The sequence below is a fragment of the Scyliorhinus torazame genome, chromosome 8 (genome assembly GCF_047496885.1).
Source record: "Scyliorhinus torazame isolate Kashiwa2021f chromosome 8, sScyTor2.1, whole genome shotgun sequence".
Classification (NCBI taxonomy): Eukaryota; Metazoa; Chordata; class Chondrichthyes; order Carcharhiniformes; family Scyliorhinidae; genus Scyliorhinus; species Scyliorhinus torazame.
The window spans coordinates 67714409-67739098 of NC_092714.1; the positions used below are offsets into that span (position 1 = coordinate 67714409).

Consider the following 24690-nt stretch of genomic DNA (forward strand, 5'->3'; position numbering starts at 1 on the left):
CCAAGATGGCACCCCCTGGTCACCGTCAGCAATCTACCCTTCCCTCCCCATCCCAGAAATCCTCCCAACTACTTCCTCTTGAACTTTTATCTCTCCTCACCACCCCTTGCCCCCACCATTCACACCTTCTAGGCTAATCAAAACCGGCCTAATCAGGTCCACCAGGTCACAGCCCCTCCCCCCACCTCGCTCCTGTTCACTAGCCAACCTCTGCCTGCTGGTAAGGTAGCCCCCCACGGGGCCCATATCAAATGAGCAACAGAAAAGAACCAAAACTTCCTTGCCCCCTCCCTCTACAAAGTAATAACCCCAATCCATTAACATCCCCATCCTACATTTTGGACCCCAAACTACTTGGCTTCCTATCTTTATCTATATCCCCAACTGTCACCCTGCCTCACCCCCCAACTCCCAAAAACAGGACCTCCCTCAATACAGAATCATAAATTTCAATTGACCATATCGATGTACAAAAAGGAAAAATACATCATCCCCAAACAGTCCCGTCCCAACCACCATCAACATCCCATTCCAACCCCATCAGTTCAGTCCAATTCCTTGTGCTTTAATGAAGGCTTCCGCTTCCTCCGCCCTCTCGAAGAAATGATCCTTGGAATTGTGCATGACTCTCAGCCTCGCTGGGTACACCACATCAAAACGCACACTGCTCTTATACAGCGCTGACATCGCCCTGTTGAAGGCTGCGTGCCTCTTTGTCAACTCTGCCGCGACATCTTGGTTATTCGAATACTGCTGCCTTCCCACCGCACCTCTTGATTTTCTTTGGCCCATTTCAGGACCCTGTCCGTTGTCTGATAGTTATCAATAACCAGGGGCCAGAAATTTAAGGTACGAAGTAGAAGGCTTGAGGCGCGTTGAGGAGAAACTTTTTCACCCAGAGGGTGTTGGGAGAATGGAACTCACTGCCTGGAAGGGTGGTAGAGTCAAACACTCTCATAAAATATAAGAAGTGTTTAGCTATTCACTTGCACTACCATAACCTCCAGGGCTATGGGCCAAGTGCTGGAAAACGGGATTCGTGGAGTCAGATCTTTGGTGTCTGGTGTGGACACACTTGGCCAAATGGTGTCCTTCTGTGCTCTAAACGTTTACAAATAAAATGTCAGCAATGGTAAAATTGGAACTTATGGCAGAGGTGGTGATTACTGGTGACAATATGCTTATTAAGAGGTAGCAATATCTTTCACATAATCAACACCGAGCTGCTTTGGGAAGCCTCAGCATCAGAGAGGCTTCTTCTCTACAAGATCAGTTCTCATCATCTTTTCTCATCCACAAATGCTGCTGTCCACACAAGGAGGCCTTTCGCTCTATCACTGGGTCAAGATGATCAGCAAACATATGATCACGCACGTTCTGACCTTAAATATGCATTGTCCACCAATGCGGACACAGTCACCTCATATGTAGTTGGACTACTGGCACTGGGGTGCTCCCATTGCTAGTTGCAGCCTTCCTTGTACTCAGGTTCCCACCTGTCCAATTGTATTTGGCAGGAATTCCCTGCTCTTATGCCCCTACAATTCCAGGCAGTTGACCATCTATTGCACAGACTCCTATCTGTGCCATAGGAAAGACACCTGCTTTCCAAAGGATGAGACTGCTTAATGCCAGTCACTGTTTCATGGGGTCCAGAGATTTCCCTGGGTGGAAATGACTGGCCCCATTGTGTACCTGTCTCCCTTTACCAGCCTGCTGGCATATGCAGCCCATTTATCCGAAGAAAAATCTCCCCATTAATGAAATCTTAATTAGCTTAAATATTTTGATGAGGCAATCAGGTCAATGAAGGCAATGCAGTTGATGTGAGGTACATGAACTTCCAAAGGACATTTCATAGAGTGCCATATAGCAGGCTTGTCTGCACCGTTACAGCCAATGGAATAAACAGGGGGCATGGAGATGGAATTGGCTGGGTGACAGGACACAGTAGTGTATCATTGTTTTTTTGACTGGAGGGGTGTATCGGGTGGGTTTTTAGGAGTCAGTGTTAGGACCATTGATTTTCGTGATATATTTCAATACTGTGCAGGGCATAATTTCAAAGTTTACAGATGACACAAAACACTAAAATATTGTGAACTGTGAGAAGGATGGTGATAATCTTTGGAAGGAAATGCACATAGCAAAGAGAAGTGTGAAGTAATACATCTTCGTAGGAAGAATAGATTTTTATTTTTATTTTATTTTTATTTTTTATTTTATTTTTTTTCCTTTTCTGAGTTACCAAGTCAGGGCTCAGAGTGTGGGTCAGGGGCAAACCCCTAATCCAGCTCCTCGCCTGCTCCAAAAAACTAATTCAAATTGAATCAAATTCATGGTCCCCACAAGAGAGACATACCAGATCTGAACCAAAGGCTCATCTACAGACACTTGATCTTAGCCAAAAGGCCGAGAAACGATAGGAAGAATAGAAAGAGACAATATGAAATAAAGGATTTTGAAAGAGCAGGAGTGCAGCAAAATGAGTGAATATGCACACAAATCATTGAAATTGAAATTTGCAGAGCTGGTTCAGGAAGTGGTTCAACAAACAGTTGGGATCCTGGATGTTATAAATAGTAGGTGTGTGTCGGACAAAAGGAAGATTATGATTTAACCTTTATAAGACACTGGTTCAATCTTAACTGGTATATTGGTCGAGGTTTTCTGCTTACGTTCTTTATGGGCACATTTGGAGACGGAAGGGGAAAATCTCACAAGAGGCCGAAGTTTCTTCTTACATTGGCAGGAAATCTCGCCGCGACTGTTCCCCCCCCCCCCCCCCCCCCCCCCACCGCCCATCCGCCAGTCAAGTAACGGGAATCCTGATGTTCAGCATCAGGAACACCATTATAACAAATTTGAATATCATTTTCAGGCCTCTATACCTGAATCATCCCCCCACCCCGTAATATAATCCATTTATGTCGGCATGAGGGCAGACCAGTGTGACTTACAACTGGTCTCTCATGGTGTGCACCTGGTGGGAAGACACTCAGGTGAATGCATCACTGGGATGGGGTGAGGGGAACAGAGTGCCAGGGCGTGTGCTTTGAGGGGGGGGGGGGGTTCATTTTAACATTTGTGCACCAGGGTGCCTTTATAAATCGTGTTCTGGGGCGGAATTCTCCGACCCCACGCCGGGTCGGAGAATCGCCGGGGACTGGCGTGAATCCCGCCCGCGCCGTGCCCCGAAGTCTCCGCCACCAGAGATTCGGTGGGGGCGGCCCGCGCCGGTTGGCGGGGGTGGTAATCGCACCACGCCGGTCGGTGGGCCCACCCCCGCCGGTTCTCCAGCCCGCGATGGGCCGAAGTCCCGCTGCTGGAATGCCTGTCCCGCCAGCGTGGGTTAAACCACGTTGTGAACGGCGGGACAAGGCGGGGCGATCTGGCCCCGGGGGGTGCCCCCACGGTGGCCTGGCCCGCGATCGGGGCCCACCGATCCACGGGCGGGCCTGTGCCATGGGGGCACTCTTTTTCTTCCGCCTTCGCCATGGTCTTCACTATGGCAGAGGCGGAAGAGATCCCCACCCCTGCGCATGCGCGGAGATGACGTCAGCAGCCGCTGACGCTCCCGCGTATGCAATGCCCGGCGAAGACCTTTCAGCGCTGGCTGGTGTGGCGCCAAAGGCCTTTCCCGCCAGCCAGTGGAGACAAACCACTCCGGCACGGGCCTAGCCCCTCAAGGTGCGGGCTTGGCCCCTAAAGGTGCGGAGACTTCCGCACCTTTGGGGTGTCCCGACGCCGGAGTGGTTCCCGCCACTCCATAACGCTGGATCCCCCGCCCCGCCGGGTAGGGGAGAATCCCGCCCCAAGTCTTTAAAAACTAATTTGCTGGCAGGGTGGTCTCTGTCAGCAGGAGGTTGTGGGTCCACCCCTTGGAGGTTTGTTTCCATGTTCCTCACAATATGGCAGAAATGCCACCGTTGGTGCCAGTGGTTCCATACACTACTTTTCCCATCCACTGTTGCACTGTGCCAAAAACAGATAAAATTCCACCCAATGAGCGCGATTCTCCGGAAAACTATCCAAATGTTGTAGCGAGCGGGAATTGCCGCGTTTTCCCGGCGCTTGGCCCGGCGAGCCGGCAACACTATTCAACGTTAATTGGTCCACTTAACGAGGCCTCACGGGCTTCCCGCCCCGAATGCTGGCTCGCCAGCTGATTCGCCGTGACCGTGCTCGCCAGCCCCCGCTAACAGCGCGAGCAGCACTTAAATAGCACTTGCTCAGCCAACCCCAGCCAGCTCACAACAATGGCATCAAGGAGACTTACCCCAAGATTCACAGATGCTGACATGGGGAGGATCCTGGACGTGATGAAGGCCAGGAGGAATGTCCTGTTCCCCCGAGGGTCCTGGAGGATGAGCCACAAGGCAGCCAGTGCTGCCTGGGACGAGGTGGAGGCAGCAGTCAGCTTGGGCAGTGTGACCAGGGGGACTGGCCTCCAGTGTCGGACGGTCAACGACCTACACCGGGAAGCACGGGTGAGTGGACACCAATGTCCCACCTCCCAACACACCCCAAGGGAGCATCCCACCAGGCGACACCCACCCCTCCCTCCATGCCCTCCCCCTTCAGCACTCCCTCCACCCACCCGCTCAACCTTCCCTCCACCCCAACCCACCCTACAATCCCCGCCCCCTTCACAACTGTGAACCACGCGTGTGGCTAACGATGTGCTCTCTGTGTCTCCCCAGGTAAAGCTCTCCCATAATCAGCACGAGAGGGCCAAGACTGCGGTGGGGTGCCAGACTTGAGAATCCTCACCTCCTTCGAGGAGTGGACCCTGGAGGTGACTGGTGTGGCTGAGGACAGGACGGTCACCCCCGCGGAGGCTGACGGATGCCGCAGAGGTGAGGAACTACTGGGCCCCACCAGAGGACCTGTCAAACGTGAGTTGTTCTAGCCTTATTGACTGACCCATCCCTCCCACTGACCACATGTCCATTGTCCCGCTGGTCCTCCAGCCAATGGCGCTGGCCCATCCTGGGCGGCCCCCTCTCCTGAGTCCGAGAAGAACACCTCAGAGAGCTCCGAGGATGCAATTGTTAATAGTCGTGGCACAGCTGCCATTCCCACCCTCCACCAGCGCAGATACACACACCTTGGTTGAAATGTTAGTGGTCAGGCTTCGGGGCACAATCTGGTGAGCACCACACTTCTGATGGTGTAGATCAGGTGGAGGCAGGAACCCCCAGGCAAGACAGCAGTCGGAGGTCTGCTGGATCCCTGCTCCCAATTGGGTCCCAGCCTGATGCTGCGCCTCTGGAATAGAGTTTCCCAGAGCTGGCACGGTAGCACAGTGGTTAGCACTGTTGTTTCACAGCGCCAGGGTCCCAGGTTCGATTCCCGGCTTGGGTCACTGTCTGTGTGGAGTCTGCACATTCTTCCCGTGTCTGTATGGGCTTCCTCCGGGTGCTCCCGTTTCCTCCCACAAGTCCCGAAAGACGTGCTGTTAGGTGAATTAGACGTTCTTCCTTAGTGTACCCGAACAGGCACCAGAGCGTAGCGACTAGGAGATTTGCACAGACACTTAATTGCAGTGTTAATGTTAGCCTACTTGTGACAATACTAAAGATTATTATTATTGTAGACATTGCATCCCAGGCCATTCGTAAGTGAAAATTGCAATTGTGGTCCTACACCATGCATCTCCCCAATGACTAATTTAATGCCGAACAACAGAATTTCATCGCCCTACACCGGGAAGCACGGGTGAGCAGACACCAATGTCCCACCTCCCAACCCCCCGCAAGGGAGCATCCCCCCAGGCGACAGAATCCCTTACCTTTAACAATTAGGTGAGTCCCAGAGCCTGTGGTCTTCCTCGAAAGTGAACCTTCATGAGTAACAATATTATAATAATACACCCCGGTGTCAGAAACGAGAAGATCTTTAATTCTCAGAACGCTGTAGAAATAAGTTGTGTTGACACTGGACACAGTGATACGATCATCTTCAAGCTCGGTACTGATATTTCTAACATGCGTTTCACCAAAGATCATTTTAATGGAATGCCAATAGAAACGGCCTTCATTCTGTAAAATGCAGTCGAAATGGGCAGCCTGGCCTTCCTGCAGCCTGAGTATGGGGGGAGATAGCAGCACCTCTGATCCAGCAGCAGCAGCAGCAACACCTATTACAATACAACCTCATTAATGTGTTGAAGATAGTTAAATGTTTCAGTGTAAATTGTAGTAAACCTGCCTCCATATTAAGAATGAATAATTATATACATTACTTATATCTAGAATCAGTATACTTACAGACTGAAAACAAGAGCAATGTAGCAATCATCATGCGTGATCAGTGGCAAAGGCACTGAGTAGATCTTTTTTGCGACAACTGAAGCAGTAATTTCACTTCCTTTTTCTTAAAAGAGACAGCTTCCTCAGAAATACTGCTCACTTTTCTGAAAGCAACAACTTGTTTGTATAATCTATTGCAAAATCAATTTTGCCTGTGAATTTCTAAGAGTTGGAAGAACATTTCCAAGTATCCTGAACTATGTTGCTGATAAGAGAGTCAAATCATTAATTTGTTTTGACAAACTGGCATTCTTACCCTTTCTGGAATTCCAAGAGATTAGTTATTGACGAGGAGCTCTCTATCTGACTTGATCTACGGGATGTTACTGAGATTGTTTCCATTGCTTTGAGGTGTTTTTCATCTATGTGATTAAGGTGTTAGTGCAGCAAATAGGAAGAGACTGTCACCTCTAGTTTGGGGTGTTAATTAATCTAAAATAGCCACTAAAATAATGAGGAGAGCTTAGGAGAGATTAAAGAGAGCTACCTTTTATACAGTGGGTTATTAAGAGTAAGGAATGTTGAGTCAGATCTTTTAAAGAAACATTGGATATATTTTTGCAATGGAGGAAGATGCAAGCGGCAGGAAAACAGGAGAAGCGCGATTCGTTTTGCAATATGAATGGAAAATGCTGGAAATGCTCAACAGGTCAAGCAGCATCTGATGGAGAGAAACACTGGGTTTCAAATTTCCTGACTTGACAGAATTTCACTTTGTCTTAGTTTTGGAATGCTTTTGTTTTGGAATGTGTTAGCCAAGAGATAGCACAGACACTATGGACTGAATGGCTGACTTCTGTGCCAGCAAACCTGTATATGTGGTACTGTATTCCATGAAGGGAGCTTGATCTCAGTACAGGCAAGGCAAACCTTTGCATGGACTTAGTCAAAGCACTTTCACCTCTAAGTCAAAGATTGTGAGTTCATGTTCTACTCCAGAAACGTTTGGCCAAATGAGACTGACAACTACAGTATTGAACGAGTGCTGCACCGCCAAATATGCTGTCTTTCAGCTGAAAGGTTAAACTCAAACCACATCTGTCCTCTCAGGTGAAAGTAGAAAATCACATGGTGCTTTGTAAAGAATGTATCAGTTCAAAACTTAGCCGACTGGAGTTTGTTTCCGGCTGAAGTGCTGGATGTGTGATATGTGCTTATTCACTAAACTTTGTCATCACACTGACCTAGGATAGACTCAAATCAGGAGACGGAACAAGATGGTAAACAAGGTGGCATCACAAATCATCTCCTTTCTGGGTGTCTTGGTCATATAACACACGGCATGGTAAGGCTGAGAGTGCGTGACTAGAGACCTGGGGCGTCATTCTCCGCCGGCGGGAGTCTCCGTTCTGCCGGCGCTCGGGGGTTTCCCGACGGCGTGGGGGTGCCCCACAATGGGAAACCCCATTGACCGGCCGGTGTTACGGAGACTCCCGCCGGCCGGTCGGCGCAGAAATGTGGCGGGGCGGGTAGGAGAATTTCGCCCCTAGTAACATCTGGAGCTGTCCTTTACAATTTTCAGAGAAAAAGAGGAATAAAAGGTTCAATCGTGGTCACATCTGTACCCAGAGGAAAAGCAGGATAAAATGCATTTAACGCAGTGGCGACACAGTGGCGCAGTGGTTAGCACTGCTGCATCACAGTGCAGAGGACCCGGGTTCGATCCCAGCCCCAGGTCACTGTCCGTGTGGAGTTTGCACGTTCTCCCAGTGTCTGTGTGGGTTTCACCCCCACAATGCAAACATGTGCAGGGTAGGTGAATTGGCCACGCTAAATTGGAAAAAAAAGAATTGGGTATTCTAAATTTATAACAAAACAAAAGTGCATTTAATGCTCTAAATGACTAATGCTTAGAGATATTGGGCAGAATTGTACAGCCCCTCCTGCCAGTGGGATTTTTCAGTCCTGCTGAAGTCAATTGAGTTTTGAACAAGTCTCTCCATTTTACACCCTCGCCCCCTCAGCGAAAGGACCATAAAATCCTACTCGTGGAGTCGGCCAAGATTTGGTTAAACGTAACGAAAAGTTGTTATCATGATAGGTGTAACATTTAAAATATTTTCCTAATTCCTAAATGAACTAAGCCCTTTAAAAATCTGGATGAATTTAACATATGTAAATTTGTATATATTTTTTCTATTTTAGCAATTGAAAAATGTTAATAAAAATACGTTTAAAAAAATTCTGGATGAGTTTGGATATGACTGTTATCAACACTGAAACATTTGATTGAATGGTGATAGTTCATCGGCTCTCCAAGAGCATGCAAACATCATCATAGGTTATCAGAACATAACCTATCACAGTACAATAATGTGGATTGCAATGTTCAATTAATACTTGGCAGTTTCACTAGTTACTGAAAATGAATTCTGTTCAAAGTTTTACTATGCATATATTATATATATATGTTAGTTCCCCACCTCTGTAACAGACTCTCATCGAATAATGTGAAGCACAAATGCAACTGATTCATCAAACTCAAATAATTTAACAAGTGGGGATGATTATGGTTTCATGGCTGCTAAATTGATCTGTTATACATTTTTCACACAGGAAAATAAGTACGTCAAGTGTAAGCACAACACAGAAATCAGAAGGATGAAGTTGAATACTTTGAAATAAGTTTTATTAATTCAGCCTTTTAAACATCTGATGAATATTGTAGGATGAAAAAAATCACAAAATTGCAGAGAACAGCCCAACAGTCCAACGCTTCAATGTGACACATGAAGTTGCTTCAGGCTTGAAAGAGATAATTCCAGGTATTAGTCAATAGCCTTAATTAATCAAAATACTTTGCAGATTTAAACGAGTATGGCAGGGGGGTGGGCACGGGAGCAATAGGTCAGAAGGTGAGAGCATTGAGGGAGAACTAGGGAATAGGGACAGTGTGGCTCTGAGGCAGAGCAGACGGGGAGAAGTTGCTGAACACAGCGGGTCTGGTGGCCTGAAGTGCATATGTTTTAATGCAAGGAGCATTACGGGTAAGGCAGATGAACTTAGAGCTTGGATTACTACTTGGAACTATGATGTTGTTGCCATTACAGAGACCTGGTTGAGGGAAGGGCAGGATTGGCAGCTAAACGTTCCAGGATTTAGATGTTTCAGGCGGGATAGAGGGGGATGTAAAAGGGGAGGTGGAGTTGCGCTACTTGTTCGGGAGAATATCACAGCTATACTGCGAGAGGACACCTCAGAGGGCAGTGAGGCTATATGGGTAGAGATCAGGAATAAGAAGGGTGCAGTCACAATGTTGGGGGTATACTACAGGCCTCCCAACAGCCAGCGGGAGATAGAGGAGCAGATAGGTAGACAGATTTTGGAAAAGAGTAAAAACAACAGGGTTGTGGTGATGGGAGACTTCAACTTCCCCAATATTGACTGGGACTCACTTAGTGCCAGGGGCTTAGACGGGGCGGAGTTTGTAAGGAGCATCCAGGAGGGCTTCTTAAAACAATATGTAAACAGGCCAACTAGGGAAGGGGCGGTACTGGACCTGGTATTGGGGAATGAGCACGGCCAGGTGGTAGATGTTTCAGTAGGGGAGCATTTCGGTAACAGTGACCACAATTCAGTAAGTTTTAAAGTACTGGTGGACAAGGATAAGAGTGGTCCGAGGATGAATGTGCTAAATTGTGGGAAGGCTAATTATAACAATATTAGGTGGGAACTGAAGAACATAGATTGGGGGCGGATGTTTGAGGGCAAATCAACATCTGACATGTGGGAGGCTTTCAAGTGTCAGTTGAAAGGAATACAGGACCGGCATGTTCCTGTGAGGAAGAAAGATAAATACGGCAATTTTCGGGAACCTTGGATGACGAGTGATATTGTAGGCCTCGTCAAAAAGAAAAAGGAGGCATTTGTCAGGGCTAAAAGGCTGGGAACAGACGAAGCCTGTGTGGCATATAAGGAAAGTAGGAAGGAACTTAAGCAAGGAGTCAGGAGGGCTAGAAGGGGTCACGAAAAGTCATTAGCAAATAGGGTTAAGGAAAATCCCAAGGCTTTTTACACGTACATAAAAAGCAAGAGGGTAGCCAGGGAAAGCCAGAGGAAATGGGCGAGGTACTAAATGAATACTTTGCATCAGTATCAGTTAGCTTTACCAGATTGTTGCCTGGTATGGAGGGCATAAGCTATGAGGAGCGATTGAATAAACTCGGTTTGTTCTCACTGGAACGAAGGAGGTTGAGGGGCGACCTGATAGAGGTATACAAAATTATGAGGGGCATAGACAGAGTGGATAGTCAGAGGCTTTTCCCCAGGGTAGAGGGGTCAATTACTAGGGGGCATAGGTTTAAGGTGAGAGGGGCAAAGTTTAGAGTAGATGTACGAGGCAAGTTTTTTACGCAGAGGGTAGTGGGTGCCTGGAACTCACTACCGGAGGAGGTAGTGGAAGCAGGGACGATAGGGACATTTAAGGGGCATCTTGACAAATATATGAATAGGATGGGAATAGAAGGATACGGACCCAGGAAGTGTAGAAGATTGTAGTTTAGTCGGGCAGTATGGTCGGCACGGGCTTGGAGGGCCGAAGGGCCTGTTCCTGTGCTGTACATTTCTTTGTTCTTTGTTCTTTGTTATTCACCAAAGAGAAGGAATTGGTAGATGTTGAGTCTGGAGAAGGGGGTGTAGATAGCCTGGGTCACATTGTGATCCAAAAAGACGAGGTGTTGGGTGTCTTAAAAAATATTAAGGTAGATAAGTCCCCAGGGCCTGATGGGATCTACCCCAGAATACTGAAGGAGGCTGGAGAGGAAATTGCTGAGGCCTTGACAGAAATCTTTGGATCCTCGCTGTCTTCAGGGGATGTCCCGGAGGACTGGAGAATAGCCAATGTTGTTCCTCTGTTTAAGAAGGGTAGCAAGGATAATCCCGGGAACTACAGGCCGGTGAGCCTTACGTCAGTGGTAGGGAAATTACTGGAGAGAATTCTTAGAGACAGGATCTACTCCCATTTGGAAGCAAATGGACGTATTAGTGAGAGGCAGCACGGTTTTGTGAAAGGGAGGTCGTGTCTCACTAACTTGATAAGAGTTTTTCGAGGAGGTCACTAAGATGATTGATGCAGGTAGGGCAGTAGATGTTGTCTATATGGACTTCAGTAAGGCCTTTGACAAGGTCCCTCATGGTAGACTAGTACAAAAGGTGAAGTCACACGGGATCAGGGGTGAACTGGCAAGGTGGATACAGAACTGGCTAGGCCATAGAAGGCAGAGGGTAGCAATGGAGGGATGCTTTTCTAATTGGAGGGCTGTGACCAGTGGTGTTCCACAGGGATCAGTGCTGGGACCTTTGCTCTTTGTAGTATATATAAATGATTTGGAGGAAAATGTAACTGGTCTGATTAGTAAGTTTGCAGACGACACAAAGGTTGGTGGAATTGCGGATAGCGATGAGGACTGTCTGAGGATACAGCAGGATTTAGATTGTCTGGAGACTTGGGCGGAGAGATGGCAGATGGAGTTTAATCCGGACAAATATGAGGTAATGCATTTTGGAAGGTCTAATGCAGGTAGGGAATATACAGTGAATCGTAGAACCCTCAAGAGTATTGAAAGTCAAAGAGATCTAGGAGTACAGGTCCACAGGTCATTGAAAGGGGCAACACAGGTGGAGAAGGTAGTCAAGAAGGCATACGGCATGCTTGCCTTCATTGGCCGGGGCATTGAGTATAAGAATTGGCAAGTCATGTTGCAGCTGTATAGAACCTTAGTTAGGCCACACTTGGAGTATAGTGTTCAATTCTGGTCGCCACACTACCAGAAGGATGTGGAGGCTTTAGAGAGGGTGCAAAAGAGATTTACCAGAATGTTGCCTGGTATGGAGGGCATAAGCTATGAGGAGCGGTTGAATAAACTCGGTTTGTTCTCACTGGAACGAAGGAGGTTGAGGGGCGACCTGATAGAGGTATACAAAATTATGAGGGGCATAGACAGAGTGGATAGTCAGAGGCTTTTCCCCAGGGTAGAGGGGTCAATTACTAGGGGGCATAGGTTTAAGGTGAGAGGGGCAAGGTTTAGAGTAGATGTACGAGGCAAGTTTTTTACGCAGAGGGTAGTGGGTACCTGGAACTCGCTACCGGAGGAGGTAGTGGAAGCAGGGACGATAGGGACATTTAAGGGGCATCTTGACAAATATATGAATAGGATGGGAATAGAAGGATACGGACCCAGGAAGTGTAGAAGATTGTAGTTTAGTCGGGCAGTATGGTCGGCACGGGCTTGGAGGGCCGAAGGGCCTGTTCCTGTGCTGTACATTTCTTTGTTCTTTGTTCTTATTTAGAAGATAAACCATTTTAAAACGTGCATACCTAAGCAGCATGTTGTATTAGGAAGAAAGGGTGACTTAAAAGAAGTGTAGAAGCCGGAGGGCAAGGAGAGGAGGAAGGCCGATATCTTGGCCTTCACCTCTCTGATTGCACGGCGGCGAATATTGCTGGAGTGGCGGTCGGCATCGCCACCGGGGATAGCGGCTTGGTTGGGTGACCTGTACGACTTCCTGCGATTAGGGAAGATAAAGTATGAGTTAAGGGGCTCTGCAGGGAGGTTTGAGGAAAGGTGGGGGATGTTTGTGACCGTGTTTGAGGGGCTGCTCATCGCAGGCGGAGGGGGGGGTGAAAAAGGGGAAAAATCTGCACAGACTGTACATATAGTTGATTGTTGGGAAGTATGTTTCCCAGTGTGTTTATTCGCTGTAACCTGTTTTGATACATGTTTGTAATAAAATGCATTTAAAAGAAGTGTAGACAATTTCGAGGGTACCTCTCACACAAAAAGGCAGGATTTAATGCGGGGAATGGGAGCTCAATATGACAACACAAAACCTGGTAGAATTCCTGTCCCAGGGGGAACCCTGCCACCTGGGTTCCTGGTCTCCACCCGGGGTTATTTAATTGCTGAGCTGCTGTGTCGAGGGAGACAGGCAAGTGAGGAAGATGGGGCATTCAGACAGGGGCGGTCAATGTCAAGGGGAAGCCTTCAATACCTGGATTTAATTGGAGGGAGTCAGGAAGGCAGCAGGATCTTCAGGTCGCACTCTCTGGCACAAAAACCCAGCTACACCCTGGCCTGGGAACACACCTCTGGGTGTGGGAGGGGTGAGAAGGCATTGAATTAATTCCAAACAATACTTTTGGTAGTACAAGCAAAAAGTTACTTAATGTAAATAGCATTCCCCATTATTCAATGTCTCATTTAAACTAGGAACATTTACCCTAAAATTACATTCAATCTATAGAGTGAGAGAAAAACCACACAGGAGTTGCAAAGGGGCTCCACAACTTGTTGGCTCAGATGCTAACAACTAAAAAACAGTAAATTAGATTTGAATTTGAATAAAGGTGACATTTTGTAGAGTTTAAAAATGAACAACGTAAATCATTGTAAGAATGCATCACCATACTCAACTTTTTTTCTTATTCATTCATGGCGCAGCATTTATTGTTCATCCTTAATTGCCCCTGAAGTGACTTGCGAGGCCATTTAATGGTCAACCACATTGCTGTGGACCTAGAGTCACATGTAGCCAGACCAGGTAAGGATGGCAAATTTGCCGTGATTTGTTACAAAGCAACAGTTCTAACCAGGCTCTGGTAAGTGTTGCCATTTAGTGTTCCAGAGCATTCTGAATTTTCTGTCAACTTTCCACAACAGGACCAGTGCCGCTGGCCAGGGTGACCTTTGTGCCCATGTCCGCAGCCTTGGTACCCACCTGCCAATCAAAGGACAAAGAGCAAATTTTCACAATACTATACACTCAGTAATATTAGTAAATTTAATGTAATCTCATGTCAGAAACGCATATCACACTAACTGCGTTTTAAAAATCTTCTTTAAGGTGGCAAACATTAAGATAATCGTATTCTGAGCCCAGTCCTATTTCTGAACTGTATCATTTCCATGGGTTCTAATTCAGGCTGTCAAGAATATATTTAAAAATCAATGACAACTGTAAAGTAAGATACAAACAAAAGTGTCTCTGGCACTTTTATTGTTAATCAATGAATAATTGAGTGTATTGTTGCATTTAGATAATGTGTATTAACTGGGGCTCCTCTGTATTTGAAGACGCTGAAAGTGTGGTTGTTGAATTTGGAGGTGCGTGCTTGTAATTTGTGTCTCTGCAAATAAAGTTTAAAAGTATGCAAAGCTTAGGCTCCAGTTTCATCCTCAACTTCCTGTCTATCTTAAGTGGAACAGTACATGCAAAAGATTTTCTATTAAACTCACCAGGCATTGTGCCTCTGCAGCCACAACGGACATCTTTTTGTCCGCCACTAGAACAGAATGTGCAGCAATGGAATATACCAGGGTGCTTACGGAATTTACTCGTGACCGCTATAGTGAATGGAGATCCCTGATGAAACAACAGCAGGTTATTAAAGTTACATTGCAGTTAACCTGTGTTGAAATACCAATTTTTCTTTTAAAGTTAAATGTAAATGCACAATAGCAAAGTAAATAAAATATTGACTTTTACGAAAAATGATTGAGCCCCTCTTCGATACACAGAAGTGATCAAATGTACAGCTGCTCTACTGAAGAGCAAGTTTCAATCACAATAATATTGTGGCCTCGCCGAATCATATTTATAATACCTGTGTTATAGTGTTAACATTTTTGGGTCACCTTACTCATAACCTAGAAAAATAGACTAATCCAGAGAATGAGAGTTCAACTCCCACTTCACCTATTCTCTGATATGGAGGCCAAGTGTTCGCGCCATCGTGAACACCGTCGCGTTTCACGACGGCGCGAACAGGGCCCGGGCACGACCTATTCTGGCTCCCACAGGGGGCCAGCACGGCGCTGGAGAGGTTCACACCGCTCCAGCGTCCTTACGCGGCGCCAAATGGGCGCCACGCCAACCCGCGCAAGCGCAGTTGGGGCTGCGCCATCCTGCGCATGCGTGGGGAACGTCTTACAACATGGGGCCGGTGTTCTGGGTCCGCGCGCGGAAGGAGGTAGGCCCGGGGAGAGGCTGGCCCGCCGATCAGGGGGCCCCGAACGCGGGCCAGACCCCATCGGAGGCCATCCCAGTGAAGGAGCCCCCCTCCCTCCCCCACAGACCGCCCCCCCCCCCAGCGTTCCCACAGAGTTCCCGCTGACAGCGACCAGGGGTGGACGGCACCGGCGGGAACCTGTCGTGTCGTAGCGGCCGCTCGGCCCATCCGGGCAGGAGAATCGCCGCTCGCCTGTTCTCCGAGCGGCCCCGTGCGAATCACGCGCCGCTGGTTTCCGGGGGGGGTGGGAGAATCACATGCGGGGGTCGGCGCGGCGTGGCACAATTCACGACGCCCTGGCGATTCTCCCACCCAGCGTGGGGAGGGGGGGAAAGAATAACACCCCAGATCTTTTTGTTTTGCTTTTAAGCCTGGAGATCTCAGCATGGGGCCAGGAAGCTGTCAGACTGCTGTAACAACCCAACTGATGTGGCTGAGGGAACAAAACCCACCTGCATGTACCTAGTTTAGTCTATATGTGACTCCAGTCGCACGCCAATATGGCTGACTTTTAGTTGAAGTGGCCAAACAAATCAATGTATCAAACCATTTCAAGAAGGCAGTGCCTGTGTAGATTAAAATTAATAGATTTATTTAGGAGTAATATAACACAATGCTGTAAAGACAGAGAGAATACAGAGAAAAGAATAGAATCCATCCACATGGTAGGAAATTACCTCCTTTCTAGAATCCAATCCATTTTTCAATGGTTCGTTCATAGTTTGTTCATATATAACATTAGCTAGGCCATAGCCAGAGTAATGAACACAGTTCTGATTACTGCCTTCCAGGAAGGATGCGATCAAACTAGAAAGGGTACAAAAGAGATTTTGGAAGGTGTTGCCAGGAATTTTAGCGTAGACAGGGATTGTTTACTCTTGAACAGAGCAGGCTGAGGTTAGATTTAATTGAGATGTCTAGATGTCTAGATAGAGTGAATGGGAAGGACCTGTTGCGGGAGGTAGATTTAAGTTAATTAGTGATAGGATAAGAGGGAAACGGAGGAGAATTCTTTCTCCCAGAGGGTGAAGAACTCATTGCCGGAAAGATAGTAGAGGCAAAGATCCTCATCCTAATTTATAAAGTACTTGGATATGTACTTGAAGTGTTGTAACCTACAAGAGCTTGAATAAGATTAGGTTGGTTAGCTATTTTACAGCCAGCACAGATAAGGTGGACTGGATGACCTGTTGTGCAGTAAATTTTCTCGGACTCTATGAACCCTCTATTTGATTCTCACCCATATGCTTATCTAAGTTCCTCGTAAAAGGCATCTATTCCATTCACCTGGACCACTTTCTTTGATAGCGAGTTCCACATTTTCACCATCTTTGGGTAAGAAAATGTCTTCAGAATTCCCGATTTGATTTCTTTGGCCTCTAGTTTCATCTTCCCCGCCAGTGTAAATAATCTCTCTGCATTTACTCTCTCAAAATATTTCACAGTTTTAAAAATATCTCTAATTGGTCACCTTTCATCAATTCCTTTCCAAGAATAAAAGAACCATTTTAATACGTCCCTCATAGAATCAGGCTTAAACGTTTGCTTTGCAAAATGCTGAGTTGAATTGTATATTTAAGCGACACTAAGGACTGGATTCTTCTACCCCGCCTACCGCAAGAATGCCACGGGCGAAACACCAACAATGGAAAAACCCATTGACCTTGGGCGGGATTCTCCAGTCGCCGAGCGAACGCGGCCGGAGAATCCCACCCTTATATGCATACCTTTTTAAACCCCTTAATTGCTGGCAATTTTATTGAATGAGAGCCCACAACGAAACCCATGTGTTTGAGCGTCCTCACTTCAGTGGCAATACAGATGTTTCTGAGCTGCAGTGGGCTTGAGATCTTGAATTTCTAAAGGTGTAACTGATGGATTTCTGTGATCTTGCAATTTGATCCATGTTTGATTTTTCTTATTGCATTATTTTGTTATGTTTATACCTTCTTCTGCTATTTGTTACTGATATTTTGAACTAAATCTAAGTTTAGTTACCTTATCATACACCAAAATAAATAAAATGCATGGGCTGTTAGCAGAAGATAAGGGAACTAAATGTATCTCACAAACTTAAACTAGCTACAGTGAAAGACCAAAATGGACAGATAATTAGAGACAAATAGGAGAGTAACAAACGGTGGAAAGAATATTTAGGATTGATACAGAGAATAATGAAAAAATTGTCCTACAGAGTTAGCCTGAGTACAGGATCAATACTGGAGACAGGAGGTCAAGGCAATGATATTCCAAATAACAGGCACGATCTACCAGCTGCTTTGTGCCCAAACGTGGGCTTGACGCAAATGGTAGATGCCAGGGGAGGTCTCCCCCAGATCTCGTGAGACGTCGCAGTCTGGATCCCACCAAAAACGGGCGAGATCCAGTCTCGCAGGGTGAAGTCATCTTAAAAGCTGACTTACCACTGCCTTCGCCGGATTGAAAGGCCACCTTGCAGCTACCAGCCTCACTGAGGACATTGCAGCCAGGCGCAGTTCAGTACTGGTCTCCACAAACGGGTACCTGGTGGACGGTACCTGCGGAGGGGGGCTCCCAGGCGATCGGAATCCCATGGGTGAGCGGCCTCCAGGCAGAGTGGCACCCTGGCATGACCGGTGACACCTAAGCACCTTGGCTCTGCCAGCCTGGCATCCGCCAGTGGCACCTGAACACCCTGACAGTGTTATCCGGGATCCAGCCCGGCACTGCCAGGGCCCCCGGCGGCACCGCCAGGCTGCAAGAGTCACTGCCAGACTGACAGTGCCAAAGTGCCAAGCTGACATTGTACCCGCGCCACGGATCAGGCCTCTAGTTTCATCTTCCCCGCCCTACCCAAGAGCCCCCGATATGTGAGTTGGGGAGTCTGTCCTTCCTGACTGAGGAGCTCGTCTCGTCGTAAATGTGGTTAACTGTGCCCTCGGTGGTACACGAAAACAAGACACAGTGCCAGAGTTCTAATCCCGCCCAGAATGGCACTCAGTTTCATTTTGGTTAGATCGTGCCCAACATCTCACAGCATTAATTCATTTTTAGAGCCCTATCTCATTTTTACGCATTAATTCATACAATGTAGACATTGCTGCAATCAGCAGCTCTGGTCAATCTCTAATTGCCCTTGAGATGGTGGTGGTGAGCCACCACCCTGTACACACCCTTGTCAGCATCAACGGGGCTGAGGTGGTGATGGTTGACAGCTTCAAATTCCTAGTTGTGCACATCACCAAAAATCTGTCCTGGTCCACCCAGGTCAACGCTACAACCAAGAAAGCACAACAGCTCCTATACTTCCTCAGGAAACTAAGGAAATTCGGCATATCCACAATGACTCTTACCAACTTTTATAGATGCACCATGGAAAGCATCCTACCGGGCTGCATCACAGCCTGGTATGGCAATTGCTTGGCCCAAGACCGCAAGAAACTTTGGAAAGTCGTGAACACAGCCCAGTCCATCACACAAATCTGCCTCCCATCCTCTGACTCTATCTACACCTCCTGCTGCCTTGGGAAAGCGGGCAGCATAATCAAAGACCCCTCCCACTCGGCTCACTCACTCTTCCAACTTCTTCCATCAGGCAGGAGATACAAAAGTTTGAGAACACGCACAAACAGATTCACAATCAACTTCTTCCCTGCTGATACCAGACTCCTAAACGGCCCTCTTATGGACTGACCTGATTAATACTACACTCCTGTATGCTTCACCCAATGCCGGTGTCTATGCATTTACATTGTGTATCTTGTATTGCCCTACTATGTATTTTCTTTTCATGTACTAAATGATCTGTTTGAGCTGCTCGCAGAGAAATATTTTTCACTGTACCTCGGTACACATGACAATAAACAAATCCAATTCCAATCCAATCCAATCCGTGAACCGCTGCAGTTCCTATGGTGTAGGTCCACGCACAGTGCTGTTAAGGAATAAGTCCCAGGATTTGGACACAGTAATAATGGAAGAATCATAGAATATTATCAGAAGGAGGTCATTCAGCCCATCGAGTCTGTACCAGCCCTCCGAAAGATCATCTTACCTAGGCTCAAACCACTGCCCTAACCCCGTAACTCTACCTAACCGTTGGACACTAAGGGGCAATTCATCATGGCTAATTCACCCAACCTGCACATCTTTGGACTGTGGGAGGAAACAGGAGCACCTGGCGAAACCCATGCAGATATGGGAAGAATGTGCAAATTCCATACTGACAGTAACCCGAGGTCAGAATTGAACCCGGTCTCTGGCGCTGTGATGCAGCAGTGCTAACCACTGTGCCAGTGATGTAGTTCCAAGTCAGGATGTTGTGTGACTTGGAGTGACACTTTGCTTTGTTCTTGAAAATCAAGGGGGAAAAGGGAGGGACGAACTTTAAAAAAATCACAATCACCAGGAAACTATTAGAACTATAGACTGACAGGTCCCCAGGACCTTGTGGTCTGCGCCCCAGGAAGAAGTGGCAACATTAGTTATATTCTTCCAAAATTCCCCAGATTCTTAAAAGGTCCAAGCGCGTTGGAAAATCAAAGATGGAACACCTCTAATCAAGAAAGGAGGGAGAGAGGACTTCAGGGTGCGGCGATGACCAGCTAGGTCGCACGTTTCGGCAGCTCTCGGTGGAACGGACTTTTGGGCTCTTGATAGGAGCCCCAACGGCAATTCTAACGGCAAAAAACACTGTGCTGGAATCCAGAAGGGAATCCCCCCTGGACACGGATGGAAAAAAGAGAGGAAAGTGGCCGGATTGCGGTGGATCCTCTAGAGCAGCGGCCAGGAAGGCAGGCACAAAGCAAGATGGCGTCAGAAGGAGGCAGTTTAATATGGGGCCCTGACCAACAAGAGTTCCTGCGGCGCTGTGTGGAAGAACTCAAAAAGGAGATGAAGAAGGAGCTGTTGGCCCCGATATTACAAGCGATTGAGGGGCTAAAGGAGGAGCAAAACACAGGAGCTTCGGGTCGTGAAGGCAAAGGCTGCTGAGAATGAGGACGACATACAGGGCCTGGTGGTGAAAACGGAGATGCACGAGGCACAACACAAAAGGTGTGTGGAAAGGCTGGAGGTGCTGGAGAATAATGCGAGGAGGAAGAATTTAAGGATTCTTGGTCTTCCCGAAGGTGTAGAAGGGGTGGACGTTGGGGCATATGTGAGCACGTTGCTGCACTCGTTAATGGGATCGGAAGCCCCGACGGGTCCGCTGGAGGTGGAGTGAGCCTATCGAGTTATGGCGCGAAGACCGAGGGCTGGAGAAATTCCTCGAGCCATAGTGGTGAGATTTCTCCGATATAAGGACAGAGAGATGGTCCTCAGGTGGGCAAAGAAAACTCGGAGCAGTAGGTGGGAGAACGCGGTGATCCGCGTATATCAAGATTGGAGTGCGGAGGTGGCGAGAAGGAGGGCGAGCTTTAATCGGGCCAAGGCGGTGCTGCACAAACGGAAGATTAAATTTGGAATGCTGCAACCGGCAAGACTGCGGGTCACGCATCAAGGGAAACACCACTACTTCAAAACGGCAGATGAGGCGTGGACATTTATTGTCGAGGAGAAACTGGAGTGAGCGGGCCATAAAAAGAACGTTTGGGACAAAGTGGGGGGGTGAATATGTGGGATGAAGGGGGGGAAAAGAGGGAAGAGATGACTTCCCAAGTTGTTAATCCTGCGACCCTGTAACTTTTCTCTCTTCCCCATGTCGTGGGGGAGGGGGGGGAGGGAGGATGAGGAGCTGAGGGTGCCGGCCATTGGGGGCGGGACCAAAAGGGAAGCACGGGCTTTGTTCCCGCGCTATGGTAATCACGGCGGGAACAGGGAAGCAGGAAGGAGGGGTGCGAGCCGAGGTCACGGGGGGAAGCCGAGGTCGGCCAGAGTTTGCTGACTTCTGGGAGCAACATGGGGGGTGCAATTAATTACGCTAGTTTGGGATCTAGCGGGAGCGGGGGGTGGGGGGTTAACTGGGTTGCTGCTGCTGGGGAGAAGGGGGAGCTGGTATGGGGGGGGGGGTCGGGGCGGGGGGGCGCCGCTTGGGGGAGATACGGCTACGTGGGAACCAGGTGAGGAGCTGGATTGAAAAAGGAGATGGCTAGTCGTCAATGGGGGGGGGGTAAAGAGCCCCCCAACCCAGTTGATCACGTGGAATGTGAGAGGGCTGAACGGGCCGATTAAGAGGGCTCGCACACCTAAAGAAACTTAAGGCAGATGTGGTTATGCTTCAGGAGACGCATCTGAAGCTGATAGACCAGGTCAGACTACGCAAAGGATGGGTGGGGCAGGTGTTTCATTCGGGGCTAGATGCAAAAAACAGGGGGGTGGCCATACTAGTGGGGAAGCGGGTAATGTTTGAGGCAAAGACTATAGTGGCGGATAGTGGGGGCAGATACGTGATGGTGAGTGGCAAATTGCAAGGGGAGGCGGTGTATGCCCCGAACTGGGATGATGCCAACTTTATGAGGCGTATGCTAGGACGAATCCCGGACCTAGAAGTGGGGAAGTTGGTAATGGGTGGAGATTTTAATACGGTGCTGGACAGATCGAGGTCCAGGACCGGAAGGAGGCCGGCTGCAGCTAGGGTGCTTAAGGACTTTATGGAGCAGATGGGAGGAGTAGACCCCTGGAGATTTAGTAGACCTAGGAGTAAGGAGTTTTCGTTTTTCTCCTATGTCCACAAAGTTTATTCACGAATAGATTTTTTTGTTTTGGGAAGGGCACTGATCCCGAAGGTGACGGGGACGGAGTACACGGCTATAGCCATTTCGGATCATGCTCCACATTGGGTGGACCTGGAGATAGGGGAAGATAAACAACAGCGTCCACCCTGGAGAATGGACATGGGATTATTGGCGGATGAGGGGGTGTGTTTAAGGGTGAGGGGGTGTATTGAAAGGTACTTGGAACTCAATGATAATGGGGAGGTACAGGTGGGAGTGGTCTGGGAGGCGCTGAAGGCAGTGGTTAGAGGGGAGCTGATATCTATTAGGGCACATAAAGGAAAGCAGGAGAGTAGGGAAAGGGAGCGGCTGTTGAAAGAACTTCTGAGGGTGGACAGACAATATGCGGAGGCACCGGAGGAGGGACTGTACAGGGAAAGGCAAAGGCTACATGTAGAATTTTACTTGTTGACTACGGGTAATGCAGAGGCACAATGGAGGAAGGCACAGGGTGTACAGTACGAATACGGGGAGAAGGCGAGCAGGCTGCTGGCCCACCAACTGAGGAAAAGGGGAGCAGCGAGGGAGATAGGGGGGGTGAGAGATGAGGAGGGAGAGATGGAGCGGGGAGCGGAGAGAGTGAATGGAGTGTTCAAGGCATTTTACGAAAGATTATATGAAGCTCAGCCCCCGGATGGGAAGGAGAGAATGATGTGCTTTCTGGATCAGCTGGAATTTCCTAAGGTGGAGGAGCAGGAGAGGGTGGGACTGGGAGCACAGATCGAGACGGAGGAAGTGGTGAAAGGGATTGGGAGCATGCAGGCGGGGAAGGCCCGGGAGCAGACGGATTCCCAGTTGAATTCTATAGGAAATATATGGACTTGCTGGCCCCGCTACTGATGAGAACCTTTAATGAGGCGAGGGAAAGGGGGCAGCTGCCCCCGACTATGTCAGAGGCAACGATATCGCTCCTCCTAAAGAAGGAAAAAGATCCGCTGCAATGCGGGTCCTACAGGCCCATTTACCTCCTGAATGTGGACGCTAAGAGTTGGCCAAGGTAATGGCAATGAGGATAGAGGATTGTGTCCCGGGGATGGTTCATGAGGACCAAACTGGGTTTGTGAAGGGGAGACAGCTGAATACAAATATACGGAGGCTGCTAGAGGTAATGATGATGCCCCCACCAGAGGGGGAAGCGGAGATAGTGGTGGCGTGGATGCCGAGAAAGCATTTGATAGAGTGGAGTGGGATTATTTGTGGGAGCTGCTGAGGAGATTTGGTTTTGGGGATGGGTATATCAGGTGGGTACAGTTGCTGTATAGGGCCCCGATGGGGAGCGTGGTCACGAATGGACGAGGGTCTGACTATTTTCGGCTCCATAGAGGGATGAGGCAGGGATGCCCTCTGTCCCCGTTATTGTTTGCACTGGCGATTGAACCCCTGGCCATAGCATTGAGGGGTTCCAGGAAGTGGAGGGGAGTACTCAGGGGGGGATAAGAACACCGGGTATCTCTGTATGCGGATGATTTGTTGCTATATGTGGCGGACCCGGTGGAGGGGATGCCAGAGATAATGCGGATACTTGGGGAGTTTGGGGATTTTTCAGGGTATAAACTGAACATGGGGAAAAGTGAGTTGTTTGTGGTGCATCCAGGGGAGCAGAGCAGAGAGATAGAGGATTTACCGTTGAGGAAGGTAACAAGGGACTTTCGGTACTTGGGGATCCAGATAGCCAAGAATTGGGGTACATTACACAGGCTTAATTTAACGCGGTTGGTGGAACAGATGGAGGAGGACTTTAAGAGATGGGACATGGTGTCCCTGTCATTGGCAGGTAGGGTGCAGGCGGTTAAAATGGTGGTCCTCTCGAGATTCCTCTTTGTGTTTCAGTGCCTCCCGGTGGTGATCACGAAGGCTTTTTTCAAAAGAATCGAGAAGAGTATTATGAGTTTTGTGTGGGCTGGGAAGACCCCGAGAGTGAGGAGGGGATTCTTGCAGCGTAGTAGGGACAGGGGCGGGCTGGCACTACCGAGCCTAAGTGAGTACTACTGGGCCGCCAATGTTTCAATGGTGTGTAAGCGGATGGGAGAAGGGGAGGGAGCGGCGTGGAAGAGATTGGAGAGGGCGTCCTGCAGGGGGACTAGCCTACAAGCAATGGTGACGGCACCGTTGCCGTTCTCACCAAAGAAATACACCACAAGCCCGGTGATGGTGGCTACATTGAAAATTTGGGGGCAGTGGAGACGGCATAGGGGAAGGACGGGAGCTTCGGTGCGGTCCCCGATAAGAAACAATCATAGGTTTGTTCCGGGGAGAATGGATGGGGGATTTGGAGCATGGCAAAGAGCTGGGGTAGTACAACTGAGAGATCTGTTTGTAGATGGGACGTTTGCGAGTCTGGGAGCGCTGACGGAAAAATATGGGTTGCCCCAAGGGAATGCATTTCGGTACATGCAATTGAGGGCTTTTGCGAGGCAACAGGTGAGGGAATTCCCGCAGCTCTCGACACAGGAGGTGCAGGATAGAGTGATCTCAGAGACATGGGTGGGGGATGGTAAGGTGTCGGACATATACAGGGAAATGAGGGACGAGGGGGAGATCATGGTAGATGAGCTGAAAGGGAAATGGGAAGAAGAACTGGGGGAGGAGGTTGAGGAGGGGCTGTGGGCTGATGCCCTACGTAGGGTAAACTCATCGTCCTCGTGTGCCAGGCTAAGCCTGATACAATTTAAGGTGT

The 24690-nt window shown here is 48.5% G+C and overlaps 1 protein-coding gene and 1 non-coding gene across 3 annotated transcripts in view; both read right to left on the minus strand.

The window, feature by feature from the left end:
• Nucleotides 1-2231: 2231 nt before the first annotated feature.
• On the minus strand, nucleotides 2232-2424 carry LOC140428995 (U2 spliceosomal RNA). The gene has a single exon (XR_011948974.1). It is a non-coding gene; the product is annotated as a U2 spliceosomal RNA (small nuclear RNA).
• Nucleotides 2425-8926: 6502 nt separating this feature from the next.
• The window catches only part of trim45 (tripartite motif containing 45), a 47712-nt gene continuing 31948 nt past the window's right edge, over nucleotides 8927-24690 (minus strand). For both annotated transcript variants that reach the window (XM_072513778.1, XM_072513777.1), the window contains exons 5-6: nucleotides 14549-14675; nucleotides 8927-14030 (exon numbers count right to left, since the gene is read on the minus strand). In XM_072513778.1, coding sequence (XP_072369879.1) covers nucleotides 13882-14030; nucleotides 14549-14675 — 276 coding nt within the window. In that variant the 3' untranslated portion in view covers nucleotides 8927-13881. The remainder of the gene's footprint in view (nucleotides 14031-14548; nucleotides 14676-24690) is intronic.